The sequence below is a fragment of the Hemibagrus wyckioides genome, linkage group LG09, assembly GCF_019097595.1.
Source record: "Hemibagrus wyckioides isolate EC202008001 linkage group LG09, SWU_Hwy_1.0, whole genome shotgun sequence".
In the NCBI taxonomy this organism is placed as follows: domain Eukaryota; kingdom Metazoa; phylum Chordata; class Actinopteri; order Siluriformes; family Bagridae; genus Hemibagrus; species Hemibagrus wyckioides.
This window is the reverse complement of record NC_080718.1, coordinates 30,899,008-30,921,507: the sequence shown is the minus strand read 5'-3', so window position 1 is coordinate 30,921,507 and position 22,500 is coordinate 30,899,008. Positions and strand designations below refer to the sequence as shown.

The 22,500-nt window shown below is 43.8% G+C and overlaps 1 protein-coding gene across 1 annotated transcript in view; it reads left to right on the top strand.

The window, feature by feature from the left end:
* Positions 1 to 22,500, top strand: part of acss1 (acyl-CoA synthetase short chain family member 1) — a 67,390-nt gene that overhangs the window by 35,044 nt on the left and 9,846 nt on the right. The window contains exons 6-13 of the mRNA XM_058398844.1: positions 140 to 287; positions 2,703 to 2,840; positions 3,624 to 3,716; positions 3,840 to 3,952; positions 16,757 to 16,883; positions 17,066 to 17,193; positions 17,278 to 17,341; positions 18,108 to 18,229. Of these exons, the coding sequence (XP_058254827.1) occupies positions 140 to 287; positions 2,703 to 2,840; positions 3,624 to 3,716; positions 3,840 to 3,952; positions 16,757 to 16,883; positions 17,066 to 17,193; positions 17,278 to 17,341; positions 18,108 to 18,229 (933 nt within the window). The remainder of the gene's footprint in view (positions 1 to 139; positions 288 to 2,702; positions 2,841 to 3,623; positions 3,717 to 3,839; positions 3,953 to 16,756; positions 16,884 to 17,065; positions 17,194 to 17,277; positions 17,342 to 18,107; positions 18,230 to 22,500) is intronic.

Sequence of the window (22,500 nt, the reverse complement as noted above, 5' to 3'; positions counted from 1 at the left end):
TGTGTGTGTGTGTTCAGTAGTGTGTGTATGTGTGTGTTCAGTAGTGTTGATGGAGGATGTGTGTGTGTGTGTTCAGTAGTGTGTGTGTGTGTGTGTTCAGTAGTGTTGATGGAGGATGTGTGTGTGTGTGATATTACAGTACGTGTTTGATTACTGCCCCGGGGATGTGTTCGGCTGTGTTGCTGATATCGGATGGATCACTGGTCACAGCTATGTGGTGTACGGACCACTCGCTAATGGAGGAACTACTGTACTGTTTGAGAGCACACCTGTGTATCCCAATCCAGGTAACACACACACTCACACACACACCCTTCATCAACACTACTGAACACACACACACACAGTGTGTAGTTGGCACAGACACTGAATGTGGTGTTTTGATGAAGTTAAGGAGTGCAGGTGTTACACTGGCTGGAAAAGCCGTTCTACACCAGTTGAATCACCCTGCTAACTGGCACCTCGTTCACACTCAAGAACAAGCTTCCCTGTGCGTGGGCACTCACACACACACACAAGCTTCCCTGTGCGTGGGCACTCACACACACACACAAGCTTCCCTGTGCGTGGGCACTCACACACACACCCAATCTAAATTGCAGATTTTCAGCTGTCTGGTCATCAACAGCACATGATGCACAAACTCAGCGGTCATTATCAGACACTGATCTCCTGTTCTGGAAGGTCTGGATGTTTTTAGCTTCTCTGGTGTAGCCGTGTGTGTGTGTGTAGCGCCACAACAGGGATGATTATTTAGCGATAAAACATTAGTAATAGACTGAGTCTGCTAAGAGGATGGTGCATGTGGTCAGAGGATTCTTTGGATTGAACAGACAGATATGAAAAAACAGAACACACATCAATGTGGACGTATGTTCTTCAGTGACCACACACATAAGGAAGTGTGTGTGGTAATGTAGTGTTTATATCACCAATAACCCTGGACGATGAAGAGGTCAGAGTCCTGCTGAAAGCTTGTGATGGAGTTTTTTAGGCTGGTGACGAGGTGGCAGTGAGAGAGGCCAGGAACACGCTGACGGCCGGCACCGAGCCTCCTAAAGATAACCACACACTGAAAATAGAAAATGACTTTTCTGACCATCGCAATCCACGTGTGGCAGAGACACAGGCAATAAATGACCATCACTGGAAAATAAAGCTATAGGAACGACCAGATGACCTCAACAGCTTCTATACCTGTTTCAGAACCCACTCCAGTGTACACTGAGCACTCAGCTGCCCCCAGACACCATCCAGAACCAGGTACTCTCACTGTGGTCAGAAGAGGTCAGCAGAACACTAATGAGGCTACAAGCCACTGGACCGGATGGCATTCCTGACCATGAACTCAGAGCATGTGCTAACCAGCAAGATCTTCAACATGTTCCTGATCTACTCTTCTCACCTGCTTTCAAGCACCATAATTGGAATGCCAAAGACAACTTCAAAATTCTTCAACCTTCTGGGCCTTTTGTTGTTCCTCAGTTCACCAGTGCCGCTGTTGTCCACAGTTATTTTTTTACCCTGATGAGATTTTACTGTAACAGCTCTTTGGACCACACCTTAATCTAGACTATTATCTGCTTAGCTATGAGTAATTTAATGAGGAAATAACACACACCTGGCCAGGGAACAGCTGAGCAGCCGACTGTCCAGTTATTTTTGGTCCAGTGAAATGAAGTGGTGAGATATAAATTTCCTTAAAGCTTAGTTTCTCATAATCATTACTTAATTTCAACTATTCTCACAGAGATAAATCACAGCTCTAAGGTTAATGTGTCACAGCGAGAGTCCTCCTTCACCACAACACACTTCGGTAATAGACAATAAACCTGTTCAGAGCCACGCCCACCTCATTATCATATCAAATTCAAATTTTATCTGTCACAAATCATACACAGTACGACATGTAGTGAAATACTTATTATGACTGTCCTATATTTGAAGAAAGAATTTAAAGTGTGCGGACAAGAAAAGTATAGAGATATAGGTAATAAAAAATATACATATATAGGAAAATAGGAAAAATAAAAACTATCATAGTAGAAATTAAAGACATGATAAATTATGAGAAACACCAATAGTTATGTAAAGCCGATCAATTATCACAGCAATTCTGTGCAATTATTTAAAAGCATGATAAACAACTTTTTATGAAATGTAGAGGAATATATTCAAATATCTAAAATATGTTACAGTAAACTGTGTGTGTGTGTGTGTGTGTGTAAACAAGTGGTCTATAGTGTGTTGTGTTGTGTATAAGCGTGTGTGTGTGTGTGTGTCTGTTATTGATGCTAGGTTAACAGTTCGGTTTTATTTTGCAGCAGTAAAATTCAGGAAAGCTGCAGTGTGTTATCGTATCTGATTCGGTTATTATCAGTTTTTATCTTATCATCATCACTGACGTTATTGTGACATAAAGAAGATAAAACCTGCGTGAGGTCACACACTCGGCTTCATCCACCTCCGATACGTTACATCATCACTGCAGTTACCACTCATTAGGAGCAGTGTGACAGTGTTAGGAGGATAATTCTATTAAATAATAATCACTAATCACTTCATCTCATGGTTAAACTGCTGAATTTCATCCAGCTTCATCTCACACACAGACACACACACACACACACACTTCAGCTGCTTTTACCATGTAACCTTCAGCCAAATATTTTCAGCACTCAAACGTGTGAGTGTGTGTGTAGGTCGGTACTGGGAGATGGTACAGAGGTTGAGGATTAATCAGATTTATGCGGCTCCCACGGCTCTCAGGCTGCTGCTGAAGTACGAAGACAGCTGGGTGAAGAAGCACGACCGCTCGTCCCTCAGAACCCTCGGCTCAGGTGAGTGTGTGTGTGTGTGTGTGTGTGTGTGTGAACAACTACTCATTGTTCAGACCCCTCACTTCAGGTTAGAGAACATGACACGTGTAGAGTACAGGACACGTGATGATCTACACACGTAACACTAATCAGATGTTATGCAAGTGTATCGCTCCTCGACCTGCCGAGCCCGGCGCTGAGATACAGCCGGCCATGGCCATGAGGCCTTTCTTTGGTCATCTTCAGGTGAAGTCGCAGCACGTGATTCCCACTTACAACATGTAAAAAACACCAAAACACCCAAAACACCCTGCAAATTTTAGCTTATCAACTGAGGGTAGTCTTCTGCAGTTCCAGTTCCTTGTTGTGTGTGTGTCTGTGTGTGTGTGTGTGTGTGTGTGTGAGTGTGTGTGTGTGTGAGGTAGATAGGTGCACTATTTAAACAGTTATATGAAAAGAAGAAAAAAAAAGAAGAAAATACCCCTCAGAGTTTCAGTATGTTATTACTGGATCCTACAGTATCTGGTATTTTCAGCTTGTTTGTTCTCGTGGTTTGTTCCCAGACTTTACACATGAACACTTGAAGGTCACTAACAGACCTGATCCTGTGCCAGCTTGACCACTTCACTCAGTTCAAGTGCACTCATGCTCTCTCCTGGTTCTCCAGTTCCAGTTCAGCTCTAACATTCAGCTCATAATGATCCGGTTCTGATTCTCATGAATGTGAACCCTGTCTCTCTGATCTCGCTGATTAACGGCTAGACATGTGGTGACCAGTCTTTATCTTCTTTCTTGTTTCATCAGTTGGAGAACCTATCAATCATGAAGCGTGGGATTGGTTCTACAACGTTGTGGGAGAAGGACAATGCCCCCTGGTGGACACATGGTGGCAGACAGGTCATTAATACACTCATTAAATAAAAATGACACTAATATATTTTTCCACTCAGGATTTTATGCCTCGTTAGCTGTTCCAGGTCTTCCAGGTGATGTATTTTTCCATCCTGTTTATTCCCACAGAGACAGGAGGAGTGTGTATCGCTCCTCGACCTGCCGAGCCCGGCGCTGAGATACGGCCGGCCATGGCCATGAGGCCTTTCTTTGGTATTCAGCCTGCGTTAATGGATGAAGCGGTAAAGTCCTTCATTAATGTTTATTAAAGAATTTTAAATTAATTTCACTGTAAAATAAACCACTTCTACTTCCACTTCTACTCTACTTCTACTAATCACTCTCCCCCCCTCTCTCTCTCTCTCTCTCTCTCTCTCTCTCCCTCTCCGTCTCTCTCTCTCTCTCTCTCTCTCTCTCTCTCTCTGTCTCTCTCTCTGTCTCTCTCTCTCTCTCTCTCTCTCTCTGTCTCTCTCTCTCTCTCTCTCTCTGTCTCTCTCTCTCTCTCTCTGTCTCTCTCTCTCTCTGTTGCATGCTGGGAGTTGGCAGGTGTGAGTGGTGTGTAGGGTGAGACTGGTGGTGACTTGGTGAGTTTTGTACTGTTTAAAGTTCTTTTGGTGAGGTATGGGGAGATGGTGAGGTGTGGGGAGATGGTGAGGTATGGGGAGATGGTGAGGTGTGGGGAGATGGTGAGGTGTGGGGAGATGGTGAGGTGTGGGGAGATGGTGAGGTGTGGGGAGATGGTGAGGTATGGGGAGATGGTGAGGTGTGGGGAGATGGTGAGGTGTGGGGAGATGGTGAGGTGTGGGGAGATGGTGAGGTGTGGGGAGATGAGGTATGGGGAGATGGTGAGGTGTGGGGAGATGGTGAGGTGTGGGGAGATGGTGAGGTGTGGGGAGATGAGGTATGGGGAGATGGTGAGGTGAGGAGAGATGAGGAGTGGGGAGATGGTGAGGTGTGGGGAGATGGTGAGGTGTGGGGAGATGAGGTATGGGGAGATGGTGAGGTGTGGGGAGATGAGGTATGGGGAGATGGTGAGGTGTGGGGAGATGGTGAGGTGTGGGGAGATGGAGTCTCTTGAAGGGGCGTCGGCTTTATCTCTCTGACATGGTTTCAGGTGTGTGCCTGATGAGAGTGTAATGGTGGAGGATGTTCTCCTTCAAGTCGGAGAAAAATTTGGGTTTGATCAAATCGTTTCCGCTTCTCGGATGAATAAAGCTCTTGTGGTTTTTATGAAAGATCAGAGCCTTGTTAATCAGCTGTTAGCGAGTGGTATTGTGATCAATGGCACATCATTAAATGTTTCCCCCACTGTTTGTCCCCTCAGTAAGGGTCATTTCAAACTGTCCGCCTTTTTTGCCGAATTCAGCGTTAGAGCACGAGCTCTTACGATTCGGGAAAATGGCCAGCTCTTTTAAAATGATCTCTCTGGGCTGTAAATACCCCAAACTAAAACATGTCATCTTCAGGAGACAAGTATTCATGTTCCTTGATTCGTCTGAAAACACTCTTGAGATATCCTTCCGTGTTAAATACGAAGGGAAAACATATATGGTGTACGCGAGCGGTAATATGCGCTGTTTTGAATGTGGAGATATCGGCCATAAGCGGTTCGCATGTCCGCATAGTAAACATGAGGAACAGGAGGCTAATCGTGGCCCTGACCCGGGTGATATTATGGGAACAGAGGGAAATCAGGAGGAGGTCACCAGGAGTGCTGAGGTGAGTGGGTCCAAGGCAGATATCCCCGCAGAGCATGAACACGACCGTGCGCGATAGCCCGGTGCAGACCCAGAGCAAACCATGGTGTTGAACTCAGAGAGTGGACCAGTTATGGAGGATAGACTGGGTCAGGATGGGGCAACAGCTAGCACTAGCGCTGCAGTACAGCAGTTAGGCAATGCTGAGGTCTTCATGGTAAATGAGAAGAAAAGGTCGTGGGCCGACACTGTAACTAACACTGACTGTATGATGAAAAAGGCACTTTCTGATGGAATTGAAGCTGATAGTCAAGAGTCTTTAATGGGAGATGACATGGAGATGTCACAGGAGGAGGGTTGTGATGTTCGTGAAGTGGTGTCTATGGGACCTTCTCAGGAGGATCACACTCTGTACACCCTGGAAGAGGTGAATAGTTTTTTGGATAAGACTTTTGGTAAACAGGTTAATGTCACAGACTTTTTTTCTGATGAAGAAAAGTTTAAAAGGTCAGTGGCTTTCCTGCAAAAAAAAGTGGGCTTTGATTTGCTGAGTGAAAAAAAGCGCTTTGGTTTAAGAAAGCACATCACAGCTATACATACACGTAAAAAGAAATGTTAAGCTATACCTTGGTGTACAGAGAAACCATGTTTTGCAGGTGTCTTCCTCCTCTTTATTACTGCTTCACCTTCTTTCTTTTCCTCTTTCTCTTTCACATGGAGACTCTAAGAGTGGGCTCTTTAAACATCAATGGGGGAAGGAATAGATATAAGAAAAAAAAGTTGCATTAGCTGAAACAATACACCAAAAAAAACTGCACATTGTTTTTCTTCAGGAAACGCACACTGATGTAGATAATGAAGTGGAATGGATGAGGTGGTGGGATGGACAGCAGAGTTTTAGCCATGGTACAAATGGTAATGTTTTTTATTTTATAAACATCTATGCTCCAAATGTTGGGCTTGAGCTCAGAAGGGTGTTAAGGCAGTGTGGAGATGAGGGTTGTGTTATCAATGGAGACTGGAACTGTACAGTAGACTTCACTGTAGATTGCACCACTGAGGAACCACCCACGCAGTCTGCTTTAACTCTATCACAGCTACTAAAAGAGTTTAACCTCTTAGACACATGGAGAATTAAGAATTCGACTGATAGACAGTACACATGGGTGAAGGTCTCTGACAATAGAGTTAGTGCAGCTCGGCTAGACCGAATCTATTTATCCAAACATTTCAGCAGCAGAATCATGGAGTGTTCAGTTTATCCTGGTGGGTTTTCTGATCACCACTTGGTTACACAAATGTTTTTTTGTCTAAGTTTTCTGGTAGATCATCATACTGGCACTTCAATGTAAAACTGAATTTTGTGAACAGTTTGGGTTTTTTTGGCAGCATATTAGAAGTAAAAAGAACCTTTTTGAGGATTTAATACGGTGGGGGGACGTTAAGGTGCAAATAAGAAGTTTTTGTCAGCGATATACTTAATTCTCAAGTTTTAGAACAAAGCAAATTATAAAAGATAAATTATATAGAACTCAAACTGATTAACAAACACGACACTGCTTTGTCAAGGTAGCTACAGGGAAAGAAAAAGGAGCTGGGGTCCTACATGAATGAAAGAGCGAAGGGAGCTCTGGTGAGATCCCGATTTGCATCAGTTGCTGACATGGACACACCAACAGCATACTTCTTCAACCTAGAACGTGTCACCGCACAGCACAAACAAATGACTTGTCTCCATCTGCCTGATGGAAGAGTAAACTCGGATACCAGAGAAATGCGAAAGCATGCAGTGGATTTCTACTCTGCTCTATATAGGGCAGAAAACTGTGATTCAGAATGCACTGAGCTACTGACTCAGGGTCTTCCACAGTTGGATGCAGAATCTGGAGCTGACCTGGACACTGAAATAACTCTAGAGGATCTCACAGTGGCAGTCATGCAGCTCAGATCAGGAAGCTCACCAGGCATTGATGGCCTACCATCAGCATTTTACAAACATTTCTGGAGTCTTGTGGGAGGGGACCTCCATGAAGTCTTTCAGGAAAGTTTCAGGGTTGGAGCGTGCAGTGCTGTCTCTGCTACCTAAGAAAGGGGATCTCTCTCTGTTAAAGAACTGGAGACCGGTAGCACTTCTAACTGCAGACTATAAGATTCTTTCAAAGTGTCTTGCAAATAGACTGAAGCACTATCTACATATTATCATTAAGAAAGACCAAACCTACTGCATTCCTGACAGGTCAATAATGGACAACCTCTTTTTAATTCGAGATGTTGTAGACCTTTGTAACATTTCTGACATGTCTGTGGGTTTGCTTTCTCTTGATCAAGAAAAGGCTTTTGACCATGTAGATCACTGCTACCTCTTTAAAACTATGCAGGCTTTTGGTTTTGGGAACAATTTTTTTGAGTATGGTTAAATTGCTGTACACTGATGCAACATGTATGATTAAGATGGGGGGTGGCCTGAGCCAGCCGATTGCAGTCACCAGAGGTATTAGGCAGGGATGCCCCTTATCCGGTCAGTTATTTTGCATAGCCATTGAACCATTGCTTACTCTACTTCGGGGTAAGCTAGCAGGTTTTCAAGTTCCATTGAGCTTGCAGGAGTCAGGAATTATGCTCTCTGCTTACGCAGATGACCTCTTAGTGTTTGTTAACAACAATAGGGACATCAAAAGGGGCATTTTAACGTTTCCTTACTGGATGATGCAAATTTTACTGAGGCTTTTAGATTCTTTTGGACATTTTTTAAAAATGAAAAACTTTTATTCTCCTCCCGTAGACAATGGTGGGACTATGGCAAGGCTTTAATCCAGCAGCTCTGTCGTGAGTACACTGTCAACATCACAAGGGACATCACCAAGGCGTTAAAAGACCTGGAGATAGGAATAGTGGAACTCCAGGCTTTAGCCGAGTCCACAGGAGATAGAAGGCATGTTGAGGACCTCAAAATGAAAAAGACGTTAATGGCGGATCTATTGGGTACAAAAGCGCAAGGTGTTCTCATCCGGTCCAGATTTAAAGGAGCTAATGAAATGGATGCTCCATCAAAGTACTTCTTTGGACTGGAGAAAAAGAATGGTTAGAGTAGATACATACACACACTACACACAGGAAATGGACAATACAAAACCCACTAATGAGATCCGACGGTATGCTGTGAACTTTTACCAAGACCTGTACAGGAGTGAACACAGAGACAACAAGGAGCTGTTAGACACCTTCTACAGGGGAATTCCAAAGGTTTTCTCAGAGGATAATGCAGCACTAGAAGGTCCACTGGTTCTAGAAGAAATGCAGGCCACGTTGTATGTACACCATGCCAGGAGGAAAAGCACCTGGAATTGACGGCCTGCCAGTGGAATTCTACAAGTTCTTCTGGAAAGAGCTGGGGGAAGATCTGCTGGAGGTCCTTGAGGAAAGCTGCAGGAAAAGGTGTCTACCCCTGAGCAGCCGGAGGGCAGTGATTACACTTCTCCCCAAGAAAGGAGACCTCCAGGACATCAGGACCTGGCGTCCAGTGTCACTGCTGTGTACGGACTACAAAATCATGTCTAAAGCGCTGGCTAACCGTCTCAGAGACATCATGGACTGAGTAATCCACTCAGACCAAACATACTGTGTGCCCAATAGGTCCATCATTGACAATGTTTCTTTGATTCGGGACATTTTGGACGTCTCCAGGTCATTGGCAGTCGATCTTGGTCTGATTTCACTGGACCAGGAAAAAGCTTTTGACAGGGTTGAGCATCAATACCTCTGGAAGACTCTGGAGGCGTTTGGTCTCAGCCCTAGTCTTATAGCAATGATGAAGGTGATGTACCAGGATGTGGAAAGTGTACTCAAGATCAACGGAGGGTTAAGTGCTCCTTTTAAGGTACAGAGGGGAATAAGACAAGGGTGTTCTTTATCAGGTTTGTTATACACTCTATCGATTGAACCTTTTCTACACAGACTACGAGCTTCCTTAAATGGTTTTACTGTACCTGGTTTTAATGTTCCACATGTTTTATCTGCCTATGCTGATGATGTCATGATTTTAGTACAAAATCAAACTGAAATTGAGATTTTAGAAAAGGTGGTTTTTGATTTTGGTCTGGTGTCTTCCTCTAAATCCAACTGGGAAAAAAAGCGAAGCAATAGCAATAGGAAACTGGTCCCAAGGTTTGCCAAAGTTACCAGGTGGGCTAGAATGGTAAAAAGGAGAATTTAAATACCTGGGCATTTACTTAAATGAAGAAAAGAAAAATTGGGAAGAGATCAAAGAAAAAATAGAAGGCAAACTAAAAAAATGGGAATGGCTTAAACCAAATATGTCCCTCAGGGGGAGGGTACTATTGGTTAATAACCTAGTGGCATTAATGCTGTGGCATCGCCTAGCCTGCCTAGAGCCCCCTACTGGGTTGATTGAGAAGGTGCAAGCTCTACTGGTTAATTTTGTGTGGGATAAACTGCACTGGGTTCCAAAGAGTGTTTTATTTCTCCCCAAAGAAGAAGGAGGTCAAGGACTGGTGGATGTCAGAAGTAGAACCACAACCTTCTTTGTTGTGGTTTTCAGACCATACAAAATAACCTGTCTAGCTCTGAATTCCTGGTTTGGGGAAATATCACTAGTTTTATTTTAAGAAGAGTTAACGACTTTGATTGCGATCGCACCTTATTTTTAATGGACCCAACTGTTTTAAATGTTTCTAACATGTCTAATTTTTATAAAAGTGTTTTTAAAGCATGGACTCTGTTTAAACGTGGATCTCACGGCCCTGCCGTCTCTCTGCACTGGCTCCTAGAAGAGCCTTTAGTGGGAGGAGGACATATGGACATTAAGGACAGTTCACCAGGTATCACACGCATCACATAATCAAAAAAGTTCACAACACTCAAGAAACTAGTGGACACTGCAGGCCCAGAGTTCAAGGACACGAGAGCGGCGGCAGAGGAACTCGGCCTGAGGTCACTACGGCATGCAGACGACATCATAAAAAGATGGATTAAAAAACTGTCAGAGGATCAGCTGAACCTGATAAAGGAATATCATGATGGAACAGAAACACCAGACGAAGGTGACCCCTTTCCTGAACTTGAGCTTTTACCCAACCTAAATGGATATGAGGGCATTTATCTTGATGCAGAAAAAGAACATGTTTTACCAATTTATGAAGCAAAAGGGAAAGAAATTTACAAATGTTGTGTAAAGGTGATGAATTAAAGACAACTTGACAGGCGGGTGGATACAGTGTGGAGGAAGACACTCGGGGTTCTAGATGACATTAAGCCGGTATGGAGGGTGTTTTATAAAATGCCACTAAGGAAGAGCTGGTGACCTACAGCGGAGAATTTTACATGGTGCAGTGGGGGTCAATGCTTTAATTTCTAAACTGAATTCTGATGTTTTAAAGTCGTGTCCCTTCTGTAACGAAACAGAAACCGTGTTTCACTGTTACTCAGAATGTAAAAGACTTAACCCTCTGTTTGAGCTGCTGGATACAATTTTTAATCTGTTTGGTGAAAAGTGGTGAAAAGTGGACTCAGGTACGTTTTATTTTTGGTGCTGGATACCAACAAACTGATCAACTTTATTGTAGGAAAAGCAGAAATGTCTGTGTTGTGTGTCTGGCACGGTGTCCATGTTGTGTGTCCGGGACGGTGTCCATGTTGTGTGTCCGGCACGGTGTCCATGTTGTGTGTCCGGCACGGTGTCCGTGTTGTGTGTCCGGCTCGGTGTCCGTGTTGTGTGTCCGGGACAGTGTCCGTGTGGGGCATGAGAACATTGTCTCCGCCTCCAGAATGAACAGTGCCATTGTGGTGTTTCTGAACAATGTTGATAAAGTGAGAAAGCTGATTCAGAAAGGTATTCTGGTGAATAATGAGACAATAATGGTTTCCTTCCTCAGTTCTCCAACTAAGATTATGTTGTCCAATGTTCCTCCTTTTATTTCTGACGAGGCTATCTGTAAAGAGCTGTCTCGCTACGGGCGACTTAATAAATTAATTAATTAAATAGCCCGTTAATTAATTGGTTGTAAGTCCCCACTGGTCAAACACTTGGTGATTTTTAGGAGAATGGTGTTTATGGTTTTTAAAGAAGGTGTGGAAGAGCTGAATGCCGTTTTTAAATTCTCTGTTGAAGGATTTGACTACAATATCTTTGTCTCTTCTGACGCTGATATAAAGTGTTTTAAGTGTGGTAAAACAGGTCATCTTGTTCGGGCCTGCCCTGAGAGGCAGAGTGACCCCGGTGTTTCTGAGAGACCGGGGCAGGACGCAGCTCAGTCGGCTGGGGTCGTTCCCCCTGCAGCTACAGTTCGGCCGGCTGCTGAGGGTCCCGGAGCTGCTGCTGCACCAGACCCTAAAGAAAGTGAATCCCAAGCCCAGCCTGCAGCCCAGAAGCCCACTGGAGCTGCAACAGCCCCGGAAAAGCCATGCATGGCCAGACCGGCTGCGGAATTGCCATGCTCGGCTAAACCGGACCGGGAGAAGCCGTGCTCCACTGAGAAGAGCTCAGTGGGTTCTGGAGCAGTGCTGGAGCTGCCTGCGCTGGCAGAGGCAGGCACGGAGGTGCAGAGCGAACGCCCGGAAACACCGGACACTACACCAGTGCTGGGGGACGGGGGAGACGTGGACATGGTGGATGAGCCCGTTTTTAAAGTGCCGAATAAAAGGAAAAAACAAGGTAAGGGACGGGGAAAAAACGGGCAAAGGTGGAGGAACGAGAATCAGACAGTGATGACTGCATGTCAGACTCTGTTTTAACATTTGACTCTCAGGACGAACAGATTAATGTCGTTTATAGTGCAGGAGATATTAAAGAGTTTTTAAGGAACACCAAATGGCAGAAGAATGGTGCATTAGAAGAGTTTTTCCCGGACCGTAAACAGTTCATTCATGACGTTAAGTTCTTCAGAAGAGAAGGAGCTTTTACTGATGTAGAAATTTTCCGTCTGAAGAAACTGATCACTAGAACAAACCGGGAAAACTCTGATGATGACTGATGTGTGGTGTGTTTTATTTTAGAGTGGTTTTTACCCTCTGTTTAGTTTTATTTATTTTATTTATTTTAATGAAAGGAGTTAATATTGCGAGTTTAAATATTAATGGAGCAAGAGAGCAGAATAAGAGAGCTAAACTGTATGAAGTTTTAAAGCAGAAGCACATTGACGTTGCCATGCTGCAGGAAACCCACAGCGATACCAGCAATGCTGCTGATTGGGTGAAGGAGTGGGATGGGTTGGTGATTTTAAGCCATAACACAACACTCAGTGGTGGAGTCGCCTTGCTCTTTACTCACAGTTTTATTCCTTGTTCTTATTCAGTTGAAGAATTTTTAAATGGGAGGCTTTTAAAAGTGAAAACTTTTTATGAGAATGAGGTTTTAGTTTTTATCTGTGTGTACACTCCCACCAGTGCAGTGGAGAGGATGATGTTTTTAGATACTCTGAACAATGTCATTGCTGACTGCAACACTGCAGAAATTTTAATTCTGGTGATGATTTTAACTGTACTACAGATATTTTAGACCGGAACCACACAGAACCTCACGTGGCTTCCCGTAAGCGTCTGTGGGAGATGGTGGAGGCCCATGAGCTAAATGACATATGGAGAACTTTTAATAAGAACAAGAGACAGTACACGTGGGCCCATGCCATAGACAACACACTCTCCCTGGCGAGATTAGATCGTTTTTATGGTTATAAACACCAGCTGACGTTTTTTACAAAGTGTTTTATTGTTCCAGCAGGTATCTCTGACCACAGCATGGTCCAGTGTACTATTACTAAAGAGAAGGTTAAACCTAGGAGTGCCTACTGGCATTTTAACACTGCACTTTTAGAAGACGCTAATTTTAGAGACTCTTTTATTTATTTATGGAATTGTTTTAAATCTGAGAAGGCAGCTTTTAGTTCACTTCAGCTGTGGTGGGATGTGACAAAAGCACAAGTCAAAGAATTCTGTCAACAGTACACTCTCAATGTCACAAGAGACATTGTTAGATCTCTGAAAGCTCTGGAGATAGAAATAGTGGAGCTCCAGCGTTTGGAGGCCACTGGAAATCGAGGGCATATTGAAGCCCTCAAAAATAAAAGAGCCAAAATGAACGACCTGTTAGACATTACAGCACAGGGGGCGCTGGTCCACTCACACTTTAAAAGTGCAGCTGAGATGGATGCTCCTTCAAAGTTCTTTTTCAGTTTAGAGCAAAAGAATGGACAGAAAAGATTTATACATGCTGTGTGAACAGAATCAGGGGATCTCGTATCTGAGCCCACTGAAATTCACCAGCAGACAGTAAGCTTCTACTCGAAGCTGTACAGCAGTGAGTGGTCAGGGGCACAAGTAGTGGAGGACAGCTTCCTCATGGACCTGCCAAAGCTCTCTGAGCAAGCAGCCAGAGAGCTGGACAGGGAGCTGACGCTGGAGGAGGTCCATGAGGCTCTCCAGTGGATGGAGAATGGACAGGCGTCAGGTATAGACGGTCTCCCTGTCGAGTTTTACAAGGCATTCTGGGCTGTCATAGGGCAGGACGTGCTGGATGTCCTACGGGACAGCGTACGGAGAGGTGAACTCCCGTTGAGCTGCAGGAGGGCCGTCCTGACCCTGCTACCGAAGAAGGGAGACCTGACCCACCTGAAAAACTGGCGCCCGGTCTCACTACTGTGCACTGACTGCAAGCTGCTCTCAAAAGCATTAGCCTCGAGACTGACTAAAGTAATGGAGCAGCTCATTCACCAGGACCAGACGTACTGTGTGCCTGATAGGTCCATATTCGATAATGTGTATCTAATTCGTGATATTTTGGACGTCTCCAGGCTATTGGGCTTAAAGACTGGTCTGATTTCTCTAGATCAGGAAAAGGCTTTTGACGGGTTGAACATGAATATTTGTGGAAGGTGCTGGAAGCCTTTGGGTTCAGTCCAGGTTTTATAGCCATGATCAGGGTGTTGTACAGTAACATTGAGAGTGTACTGAAGGTTAACGGTGGTTTATGTGCTCCTTTTAGAGTGTACAGAGGGATCAGGCAGGGCTGTTCCCTCTCTGGAATGTTGTACTCTCTAGCTATTGAACCTCTTTTAAATAAGTTAAGAAGTAATCTCTCTGGTTTTAATATTCCACACGCTAATGCCTCAATATGTTTATCAGCTTATGCAGATGATCTGGTAGTGATGATAAACACACAAAATGATGTCAATGTTTTAACTGATATTTTAAAGGACTTTCATATTTTATCCTCCACCAAGGTTAACTGGGCTAAAAGTGAAGCCATTTTAGTTGGGGGGTGGGGAGGTGGGCAACCGTCACTACCAGGAGGCTTAGCGTGGAAAAGAGGTGGTTTTAAATACTTGGGTGTCTACCTGGGGAACAATGAGTTTTTAAACAAAAACTGGGAAGGTTCTGTAGAGCACGTGAAGGGCAGACTGAGCAGGTGGAAGCGGCTGGTTCCAAAGATGTCCTACAGGGGGAGAACGCTGGTCATCAACAACCTCGCCGCGTCGTCCCTCTGGCACAAGCTGGCATGTGTGAATCTGCTAGCGAACATCCAGGCCCTGCTGGTGGACTTCTTCTGGGATGGTCTACACTGGATTCCTCTACCCAAAGAAGAAGGAGGACAGGGGCTGGTCCAGCTGTCCAGCAGAGCCGCAGCCTTCCGCCTCCAGTTTATCCAGAGACTCCTCACTGGACCCAAAGACTTACTATGGAGAACAGCAGCCAGTGGATTATTACACACAGTTCAAGGACTGGGGCTGGACAGAGCGTTCTTTTTAATGGACACAAGAATGCTGGACATTTCAGGACTACCAGCCTTTTACTTTTTAAAATCTGGAACTTTTTAAAGAAACAGAACAAGGGCTGCAGACCGCCACACTGGCTGCTGGAGGAGCCTCTGGTGTACGGCGGGAGACTGGACATCTCCAGTGTGACCGTCCCTGCACTGTCCAGAATTCTCATCTCCTCAGGGATTGTGACGCAACATCACAGGGGAAGACTTGTCGAGGGCAGAGGACCTGGCAGTGCGTATGGGACTGCGGTCCCTGCATGTTGTCAATCAGCTCCTACACCGCTGGAGAACTTCAGAGGAGCATGTTCAGCTGATGGACTATTCACACACAGAGACTGGTCCTGCAGAGGACGAACCCTTTCCCCAGCTGAACATCGCTCCTGACCTCGACGGGTGTGCAGGCCCCCTCCTGGAGTGCCGGGGTGAAGGGGAGATGGACTTTGGGTCAGTGTCGGGGAAGCTGCTCTACAGAGCGTGTGTAAAGGTTTTAAATAAGAAGAAGCTGAGTGGGAGGGTGGACACCCCATGGAGAAGTGTACATGGTTTTACTGATGATTTTAAACCGGAGTGGACGCACTGTATAAACCACCGTTAACTAAAAAAGCTGCCGACCTCCAATGGAGGATTTTACACTGTATTATCTCTGTGAACTCTTTTATTTCTGTTTTAAACCCTGATATTGCACATGATTGTCCTTTTTGTTCACAGAGAGAAACAGTTTTTCATGCTTTTATTCACTGCTCCAGGTTACAGTCACTGTTTGTGTTTTTACGGAGCATTTTAAGGTCTTTTAATGTTGTTTTTACTTTTCAGTGTTTTATTTCTGGTTTTAAGTACATCAGGAAACACCAGTTCAGGTGCCAACTGATCAATTTTATATTTGGTCAGGCCAAAATGGTGATATACCTGAGCCGGAAAAAACAAATTGCACAAAACACTGACTGTGAAGCCACAAGAATTCTGAAAAGGCTGATGAAATAAAGAGTTTTAATTGATTTTAATTTTTATAAAAGTATGAATGAGTTGGATGTGTTTAGATGTGTGTGGTGTTGGGAGAATGTGTTGTGTTCTGTAGCAGAAGGGAAACTTAACTTTGCAGCAGAACTAAACTAATCACTCATATTAATCATGTTTAAACCAATTTATTGACATTTTAATATGTATTTATTTATTTTTCCCTTAAGTCACTGATTTTATATGTGACTTGTGTAAATAAAGTTGTGTAAAAAGTAAAAAAAAAATCTCTCTGTCTCTCTCTCTCTCTCTGTTTGTCTCTCCCTCTCTCTCTCTCTGTCTCTCCGTCTGTCTCTTACACTCTCTGTCTCTCTCTGTCTCTCTCAGCCCCCCCCCCCAACACACAGCATGTGGGCGTGGCTGTTCTATTGTTCTCATAATCCTGTCAGTTTTAAAACACACACTGCAGATTGGAGCAGCTCCAACACTAGCAGGAAGTGGTCTCTATTTACTTGCTCTGATGAACATATCTCCTGACAGCAGATGTTTAGAAGAAGCTGACCTGAACACATCTGGACACATCTTCTACAGTTTCAAGCTGTTTGTCTTGACTTTTTTCACAGGGCCAGGTCCTGACAGGAAATGATGTCAGTGGCGCTCTGTGTATCGGTCAACCGTGGCCCGGAATGGCCAGAAGCATCTATGGAGATCATCAGAGATTTGTGGACGCATATTTTAAACCCTATCCTGGTAAGAACACAACTGTCAGCCATGATGAAGGGGGTGTGGCCTGTGTAGATGAATGGGGCGTGGCCTGTGAATCCCTGTCTTACATTTCTGACTGTATTTCTGCATCATTGTGGTATCACTGTGTACAGTTTAATTTTTAAAGCTATGATGAAGTCACACGTGTGTGTGTCCTTCTGCTGTAGGTTATTATTTTACTGGTGATGGAGCATTCCGGACAGCAGACGGACATTACCAGATCACCGGACGGATGGATGACGTCATCAATGTCAGCGGTCATCGTTTGGGAACGGCGGAGATCGAGGACGCCCTGGTGAGAGGCGGAGCTATTTAAATATAATATATAATGCTGATGCGTTTGATTGGATGGTTTGGACTGAATGATGTTCTTCTGCAGGATGAACATCCAGATGTTCCTGAGACTGCAGTCATTGGAATTTCTCATGATGTTAAAGGAGAAGGTGAGAGAAAGGTCACTGATGTCATGAGAGATTAGACTCGAGCATTAAACTGCCCCAAACTCTTCTCCTCTTCTCTTCTCTTCTCTTCTCTTCTCTTCTCTTCTCTTCTCTTCTCTTCTCTTCTCTTCTCTTCTCTTCTCTCCTCTCCTCTCCTCTCCTCTCCTCTCCTCTCCTCTTCTCTTCTCCTCTCTGCTATCCTTTTTCTCTTATCTTCTATTCTCTAATTCAGTATCTGTTCCTTTAAGGTATGGTGAGAGTGAGAGAAAGAGAGAGAGAAAGAGAGAGAGAGAGTGAAGGCTTTAGAGGAGGTGAATAAAGCCTGTATTGTTGAGCTGCAGTGGGGTGTTTGGGGTTAGTGAGAGTTTCTTTGTCCTCATCTCTCTCTCACACTGTGTGTGTGTGTGTGTGTGTGTTAAACTTCTTCACAATAAAACACTGCGTTTATTTTCAATGAATGAAAAATCTGAAACAACTTCATTTTGATGTAAATAACTGAAACAGGAAGTATCGGATCTATCTCGGGATATGTGATGGTGTTCTGAACAGAAAACTCTCAGATGTATCTGTTATATTTAAAACCAGCTGACGCCCCCTAGTGACCACAGTTATAAAGTCAGACTGGATTCTGCATTAAAGGATTTTTATCAGATGATCAGATATGATCAGGTTATTAGGAATTATTATTGATGTTTAAATGCTTAGATGTTTAACAAGAACAGAAGACCCCACTTCCTGTTTAACATCTACCCATTTCCTGTGTCCTCAGTTCCGTTTGCGTTTGTGGTTATGAAGGAGAACGTGTCAGAGAACCAGGAGGCCGTGGTGAAGGAGTTGAGACAGCTGGTGGCCACCAAGATCGCCAAATACGCCGTACCTGACCACTTTCTGGTGTGTAAACACATTATATTAAAAGAATTACGTGTGTGTGTGTGTCTGTGTGTGGTTATAATCCATAGGGACTCTGACATGTATTTTAAAATCATTACAATCTGAAGTTCGTCACAGTTTATATTAGAGTTCAGTTTTGGATTTTTCATTAAATTAGACCTGATGCTGTTCATAATAAATTAGAATAAATTAGAATAAACACATATGTAAATAATTATTGGTGTTTATTAAGGCTCTATAGAAGAGTTATAAAATATTCTATTATAGATATCTTCTAGTTATATACGATATACATATATATATACGAGTGAACATTCTGCTACCCACACACCAATCATTAACCAGTGGATTTAACAGGGTTCTGCTGGGAACGGTTTCTCATTACATCATCACTGTAGGATTCTAGAGTACTGGATCAGAACCAGGACAAACAAACAAAGAGTGGAACACTCTCTCTCTCTTTACCTTTTTCTATTTCTAATCACTTTTTGAGATAGTTGAAGGTTATTAGTGTTTGGTTTTGAAAACATTCTCGGCATCACGAATGAACAAAGCAGCTGTTGTCTTTTTGAAAACCAAAAACTTGGTAAACTCACTGGTTACAAGCGGCATGCTCATGTTGGTGACAATGAGCAGCCTAGCTGCAGTAGTGTTGTGAGTTCTGTGAATCAGAGTAATTATTCTGATGAAAGCATTGTTAAATCTGTGACCCAGAGTATCAGCTACTCTGAGGTAGCCAAGGGGGTGAGTCGGAGCAGAAGGTACTCTGATAGTGACTCTGATGGTCGTAAGAGAGTGAGTAAGGGCACTAGTGACACTGGCTGCACTGATGGTATCTCAGGTGTGTCTCTTAGTAACAGTTACACTGCCCTGAGTGATGAAGAACAGGTAGTGATACCGAGTGACGATATGGACACTTGTTCAGTGGCTACAGAAGAGAGCATCGGTGATGACGAGTCAGTTACTGATTCAGACATGTTTCAGAGCCAGGACACTGACCTGTATTCAGTTGACCAGATCAATGATTTTCTAGATGCAACTAAGGGAAAAAAGGTTGAACTCGAAAAGTTTTTCCCGGATTTAAATAAGTTTGTTGCGTCTGTGATGAAAGCATGTAAAGAAAGCAGCTTTGATGTTTTATCACAACAAAATACATTTTAGACTAAAGAAACACTTAACAGCAAACAGGCATGGAGTCAAACCTGCCAGGTCTAAAGGTCAGACTGCTATTGGTAAATTACATTAAGTGCACATGGGTCTCTCTGCTTCTCTCACCTGTCTCTCAATACTGCTGTTTGCTATCTCTTCACCTTTCTTCACTATGAACATCTTACACCTTGGTTCTTTAAATATAAATGGGCTTAAAGACAAAAGTAAATGGACAATATTAAAAGAATACATCACCCTAAAAGAGCTGAATATTACGTTTTTACAAGAAACCCATAGTGATGTGAGCAGTGAGGTGGACTGGGGTCTGCGCTGGGAAGGGGAGTGTTTTCTTAGCCACGGAACCAACCTGAGTGCTGGAGTGGCGATCTCCAGCATCCTGAGTGCTGGAGAATATGAGAATCTTTTTCAGTGGTGGGAGATAGGAAAGGTTCAAATAAAGATGTTCTGCCAACAGTTCACATCACAAACCTCCATCAAGATAAAACAAGCCATGCATAACACTGAGACAGGAATCCTGAGACTGGAAAGTGTGTTAATCAATTAAAACACTGAAATTGCCCAGAGACACCTTGTGCAGAAGAAACAGGATGTCAGTAACATCCTTCAGGAAAACGCTAAAGGAGCCATGGTTAGAGCTCGCTTTGTCTCTGTACAGAACATGGATCCTCCCACTGCTTACTTTTTCAATCTGGAGAGGAAGACTGCACCAAACACAGTTCTTCTTTTTTTAAGAGGCCCTGATGAAAAGATCACCTCAGATCCATCGAAGATGAGGAGACTAGCTGTGAACTTCTACTCAGCCTTATATTCTGAGGAACATACAGACAAACAGTGCTCAGATGAGCTTTTTAACAACATGCCATCACTGGACGACGAACATAAAAGAGAACTGGACTCAAAATTAACCTTTGAGGAAGTAATGGCTGCAGTTCAACAGCTTTTCTGTGGAAGAGTACCAGGGATAGATGGTCTACCCATAGACTTCTACAAAACTTTTTGGACAGTTATACTCAGAGACTTCTTTGACACAGTTGAGGAAATTCACAAGGCCAAAAAGCTTCCCCAAAGTTGTCGGCATGCTGCAATCTTTCTACTTCCAAAGAAGGGAGACCTTTGTTCACTCAAGAACTGGAGACCGGTTTCTCTTTTATGCTCAGATTACAAGATCATCTCAAAATGTCTTGCTAATAGACTTAAGAATTCCCTAGACACTCTAATACACAAAAATCAGTCCTACTGTGTACCAAAGAGGTCCATTTATGATAACTTGTTTTTATTACGACACTTCCTTGACTACTCAGAAGTGTACAGGGTCGATGTGGGTCTCCTCTCTCTCAACCAGGAGAAAGCTTTCGACAGAGTAGACCACCAGTATTTATTCAAAGCCCTGGAACGTTACGGCTTCGGTGGATATTTCCTGTCATGGATTAAAATCTTGTACACAGATGCCTGTTGCATGATTAAAGTTGGAGGAGGACTGAGTACACCAATCATGATGAGGAGAGGGATCAGACAGGGCTGTCCAATGTCTGGTCAGCTGTACAGCCTCGCAATAGAACCTCTGCTGTGTCTGTTAAGGAAAAACCTCACTGGACTGTTGATCAGGGGGACAGGGCACCTGAGGCCATTAAACTCTCAGTGTATGCAGATGACATCACAGTCATAATCAAGACACAGGAAGACATCCAAGCTACACAAAGAGTTCTGAAAACGTATGAAAGAGCCTCATCAGCCAGAGTAAACTGGCGAAAGACTGAAGCACTGTGGTCTGGATTTAGAGAGAACCCACGTGATCTTCCAGGAAACATCCAGTGGGGAACAACTGGGATAAAGTGTCTGGGAGTGAACCTCAGAAAATAGGAGTTCAGAATCAAAAACTGGGACGGGCTAATAGAGAAAGTAAATGCTAAATTGGCCAAATGGAGATGGGCGTTACCCCAGTTATCTTACAGGGGAAGAGTTCTGATCATCAACAGTCTCATCGCATCAATGTTGTGGCACAAGCTGTTGTGGTTCTAGATCCACCAAAGAGCCTGATTGATGAGATCCAAAGGACTCTTGTCGACTTTTTCTGATCAGGACAACACTGGCTGAGAGCTGCAGTTCTCTACCTCCCAGTTCATGAAGGAGGACAGGGATTAATCCACATACAGTCCAGAGTGGCAGCCTTTCATCTACAAGCAGCACAACATCTTCTCTACCATGAACACCACCAATGGATAGATGTGGCACACGCCCTGCTGAGAAAGACTGGAGGAATGAACCTGGACAAACACCTGTTCACGCTTTCCTTAAAGAGAACAGACATGGAAGGACTCGCGTCTTTTTACAAAAATGTACTTCAGACATGGCAGACCCTTTTCTTTTCAATAGAATGGGAAATACCCATTCCAATAATCCGCTCCTCACCACAGAGATGCTACATTCAGTCACCATCAGGTCTGCGCTGAAGGATTCAGGACTCCTCAAAATTCGTCACCTGAGAAGAGGCTGGATAACAGCTGAGGAACTAGCTGGCAAAATAAGACTTAAGATCAGCACGCCTAGCCTAGCGCTTTTTAAACGACCTGGAAGCTGCTCTACCGGCCGTAGCAAGAAGATTCCTGAAAGACAATCCAGTGGAAAGTATAAACGAGTTTCTGACCTTTCCAGAGATTTGTGTCTCTCTAAAGAAGGAAGGATAACTCTAACTCTGACCATTCTAGAATTAGGAGCTTTCAGCTCTGTGGATAAAAAAGCTCTCTACAGAATGTGTGTCAAACAACTCAACTATCAACAACTTAAAGATGTCAGAAGCACCAAATGGTCAGAAGTGCTGGACCCGGGCTCTTCTCCAAAAGGCAGCTGGAGATCCCTGTACAAAAGACCCATTGAAAAAAAGGTCTACAGTGGAGAATTGTACATGGGATATTAGCTACAGACCAGCACATTGCTCAACTGGTGTCTTCAGATGAACAAGGATGTCCCTTCTGTGGAACTTCTGAAAATATCTTCCATATCTTCATTGAATGTCCACGTCTGTCTGCAGTACTAAAGCTAGTAGAAGCCTGGGGACAACAACTTGCAGGCATCTATAACACAGCACTGTTCATACATGGACC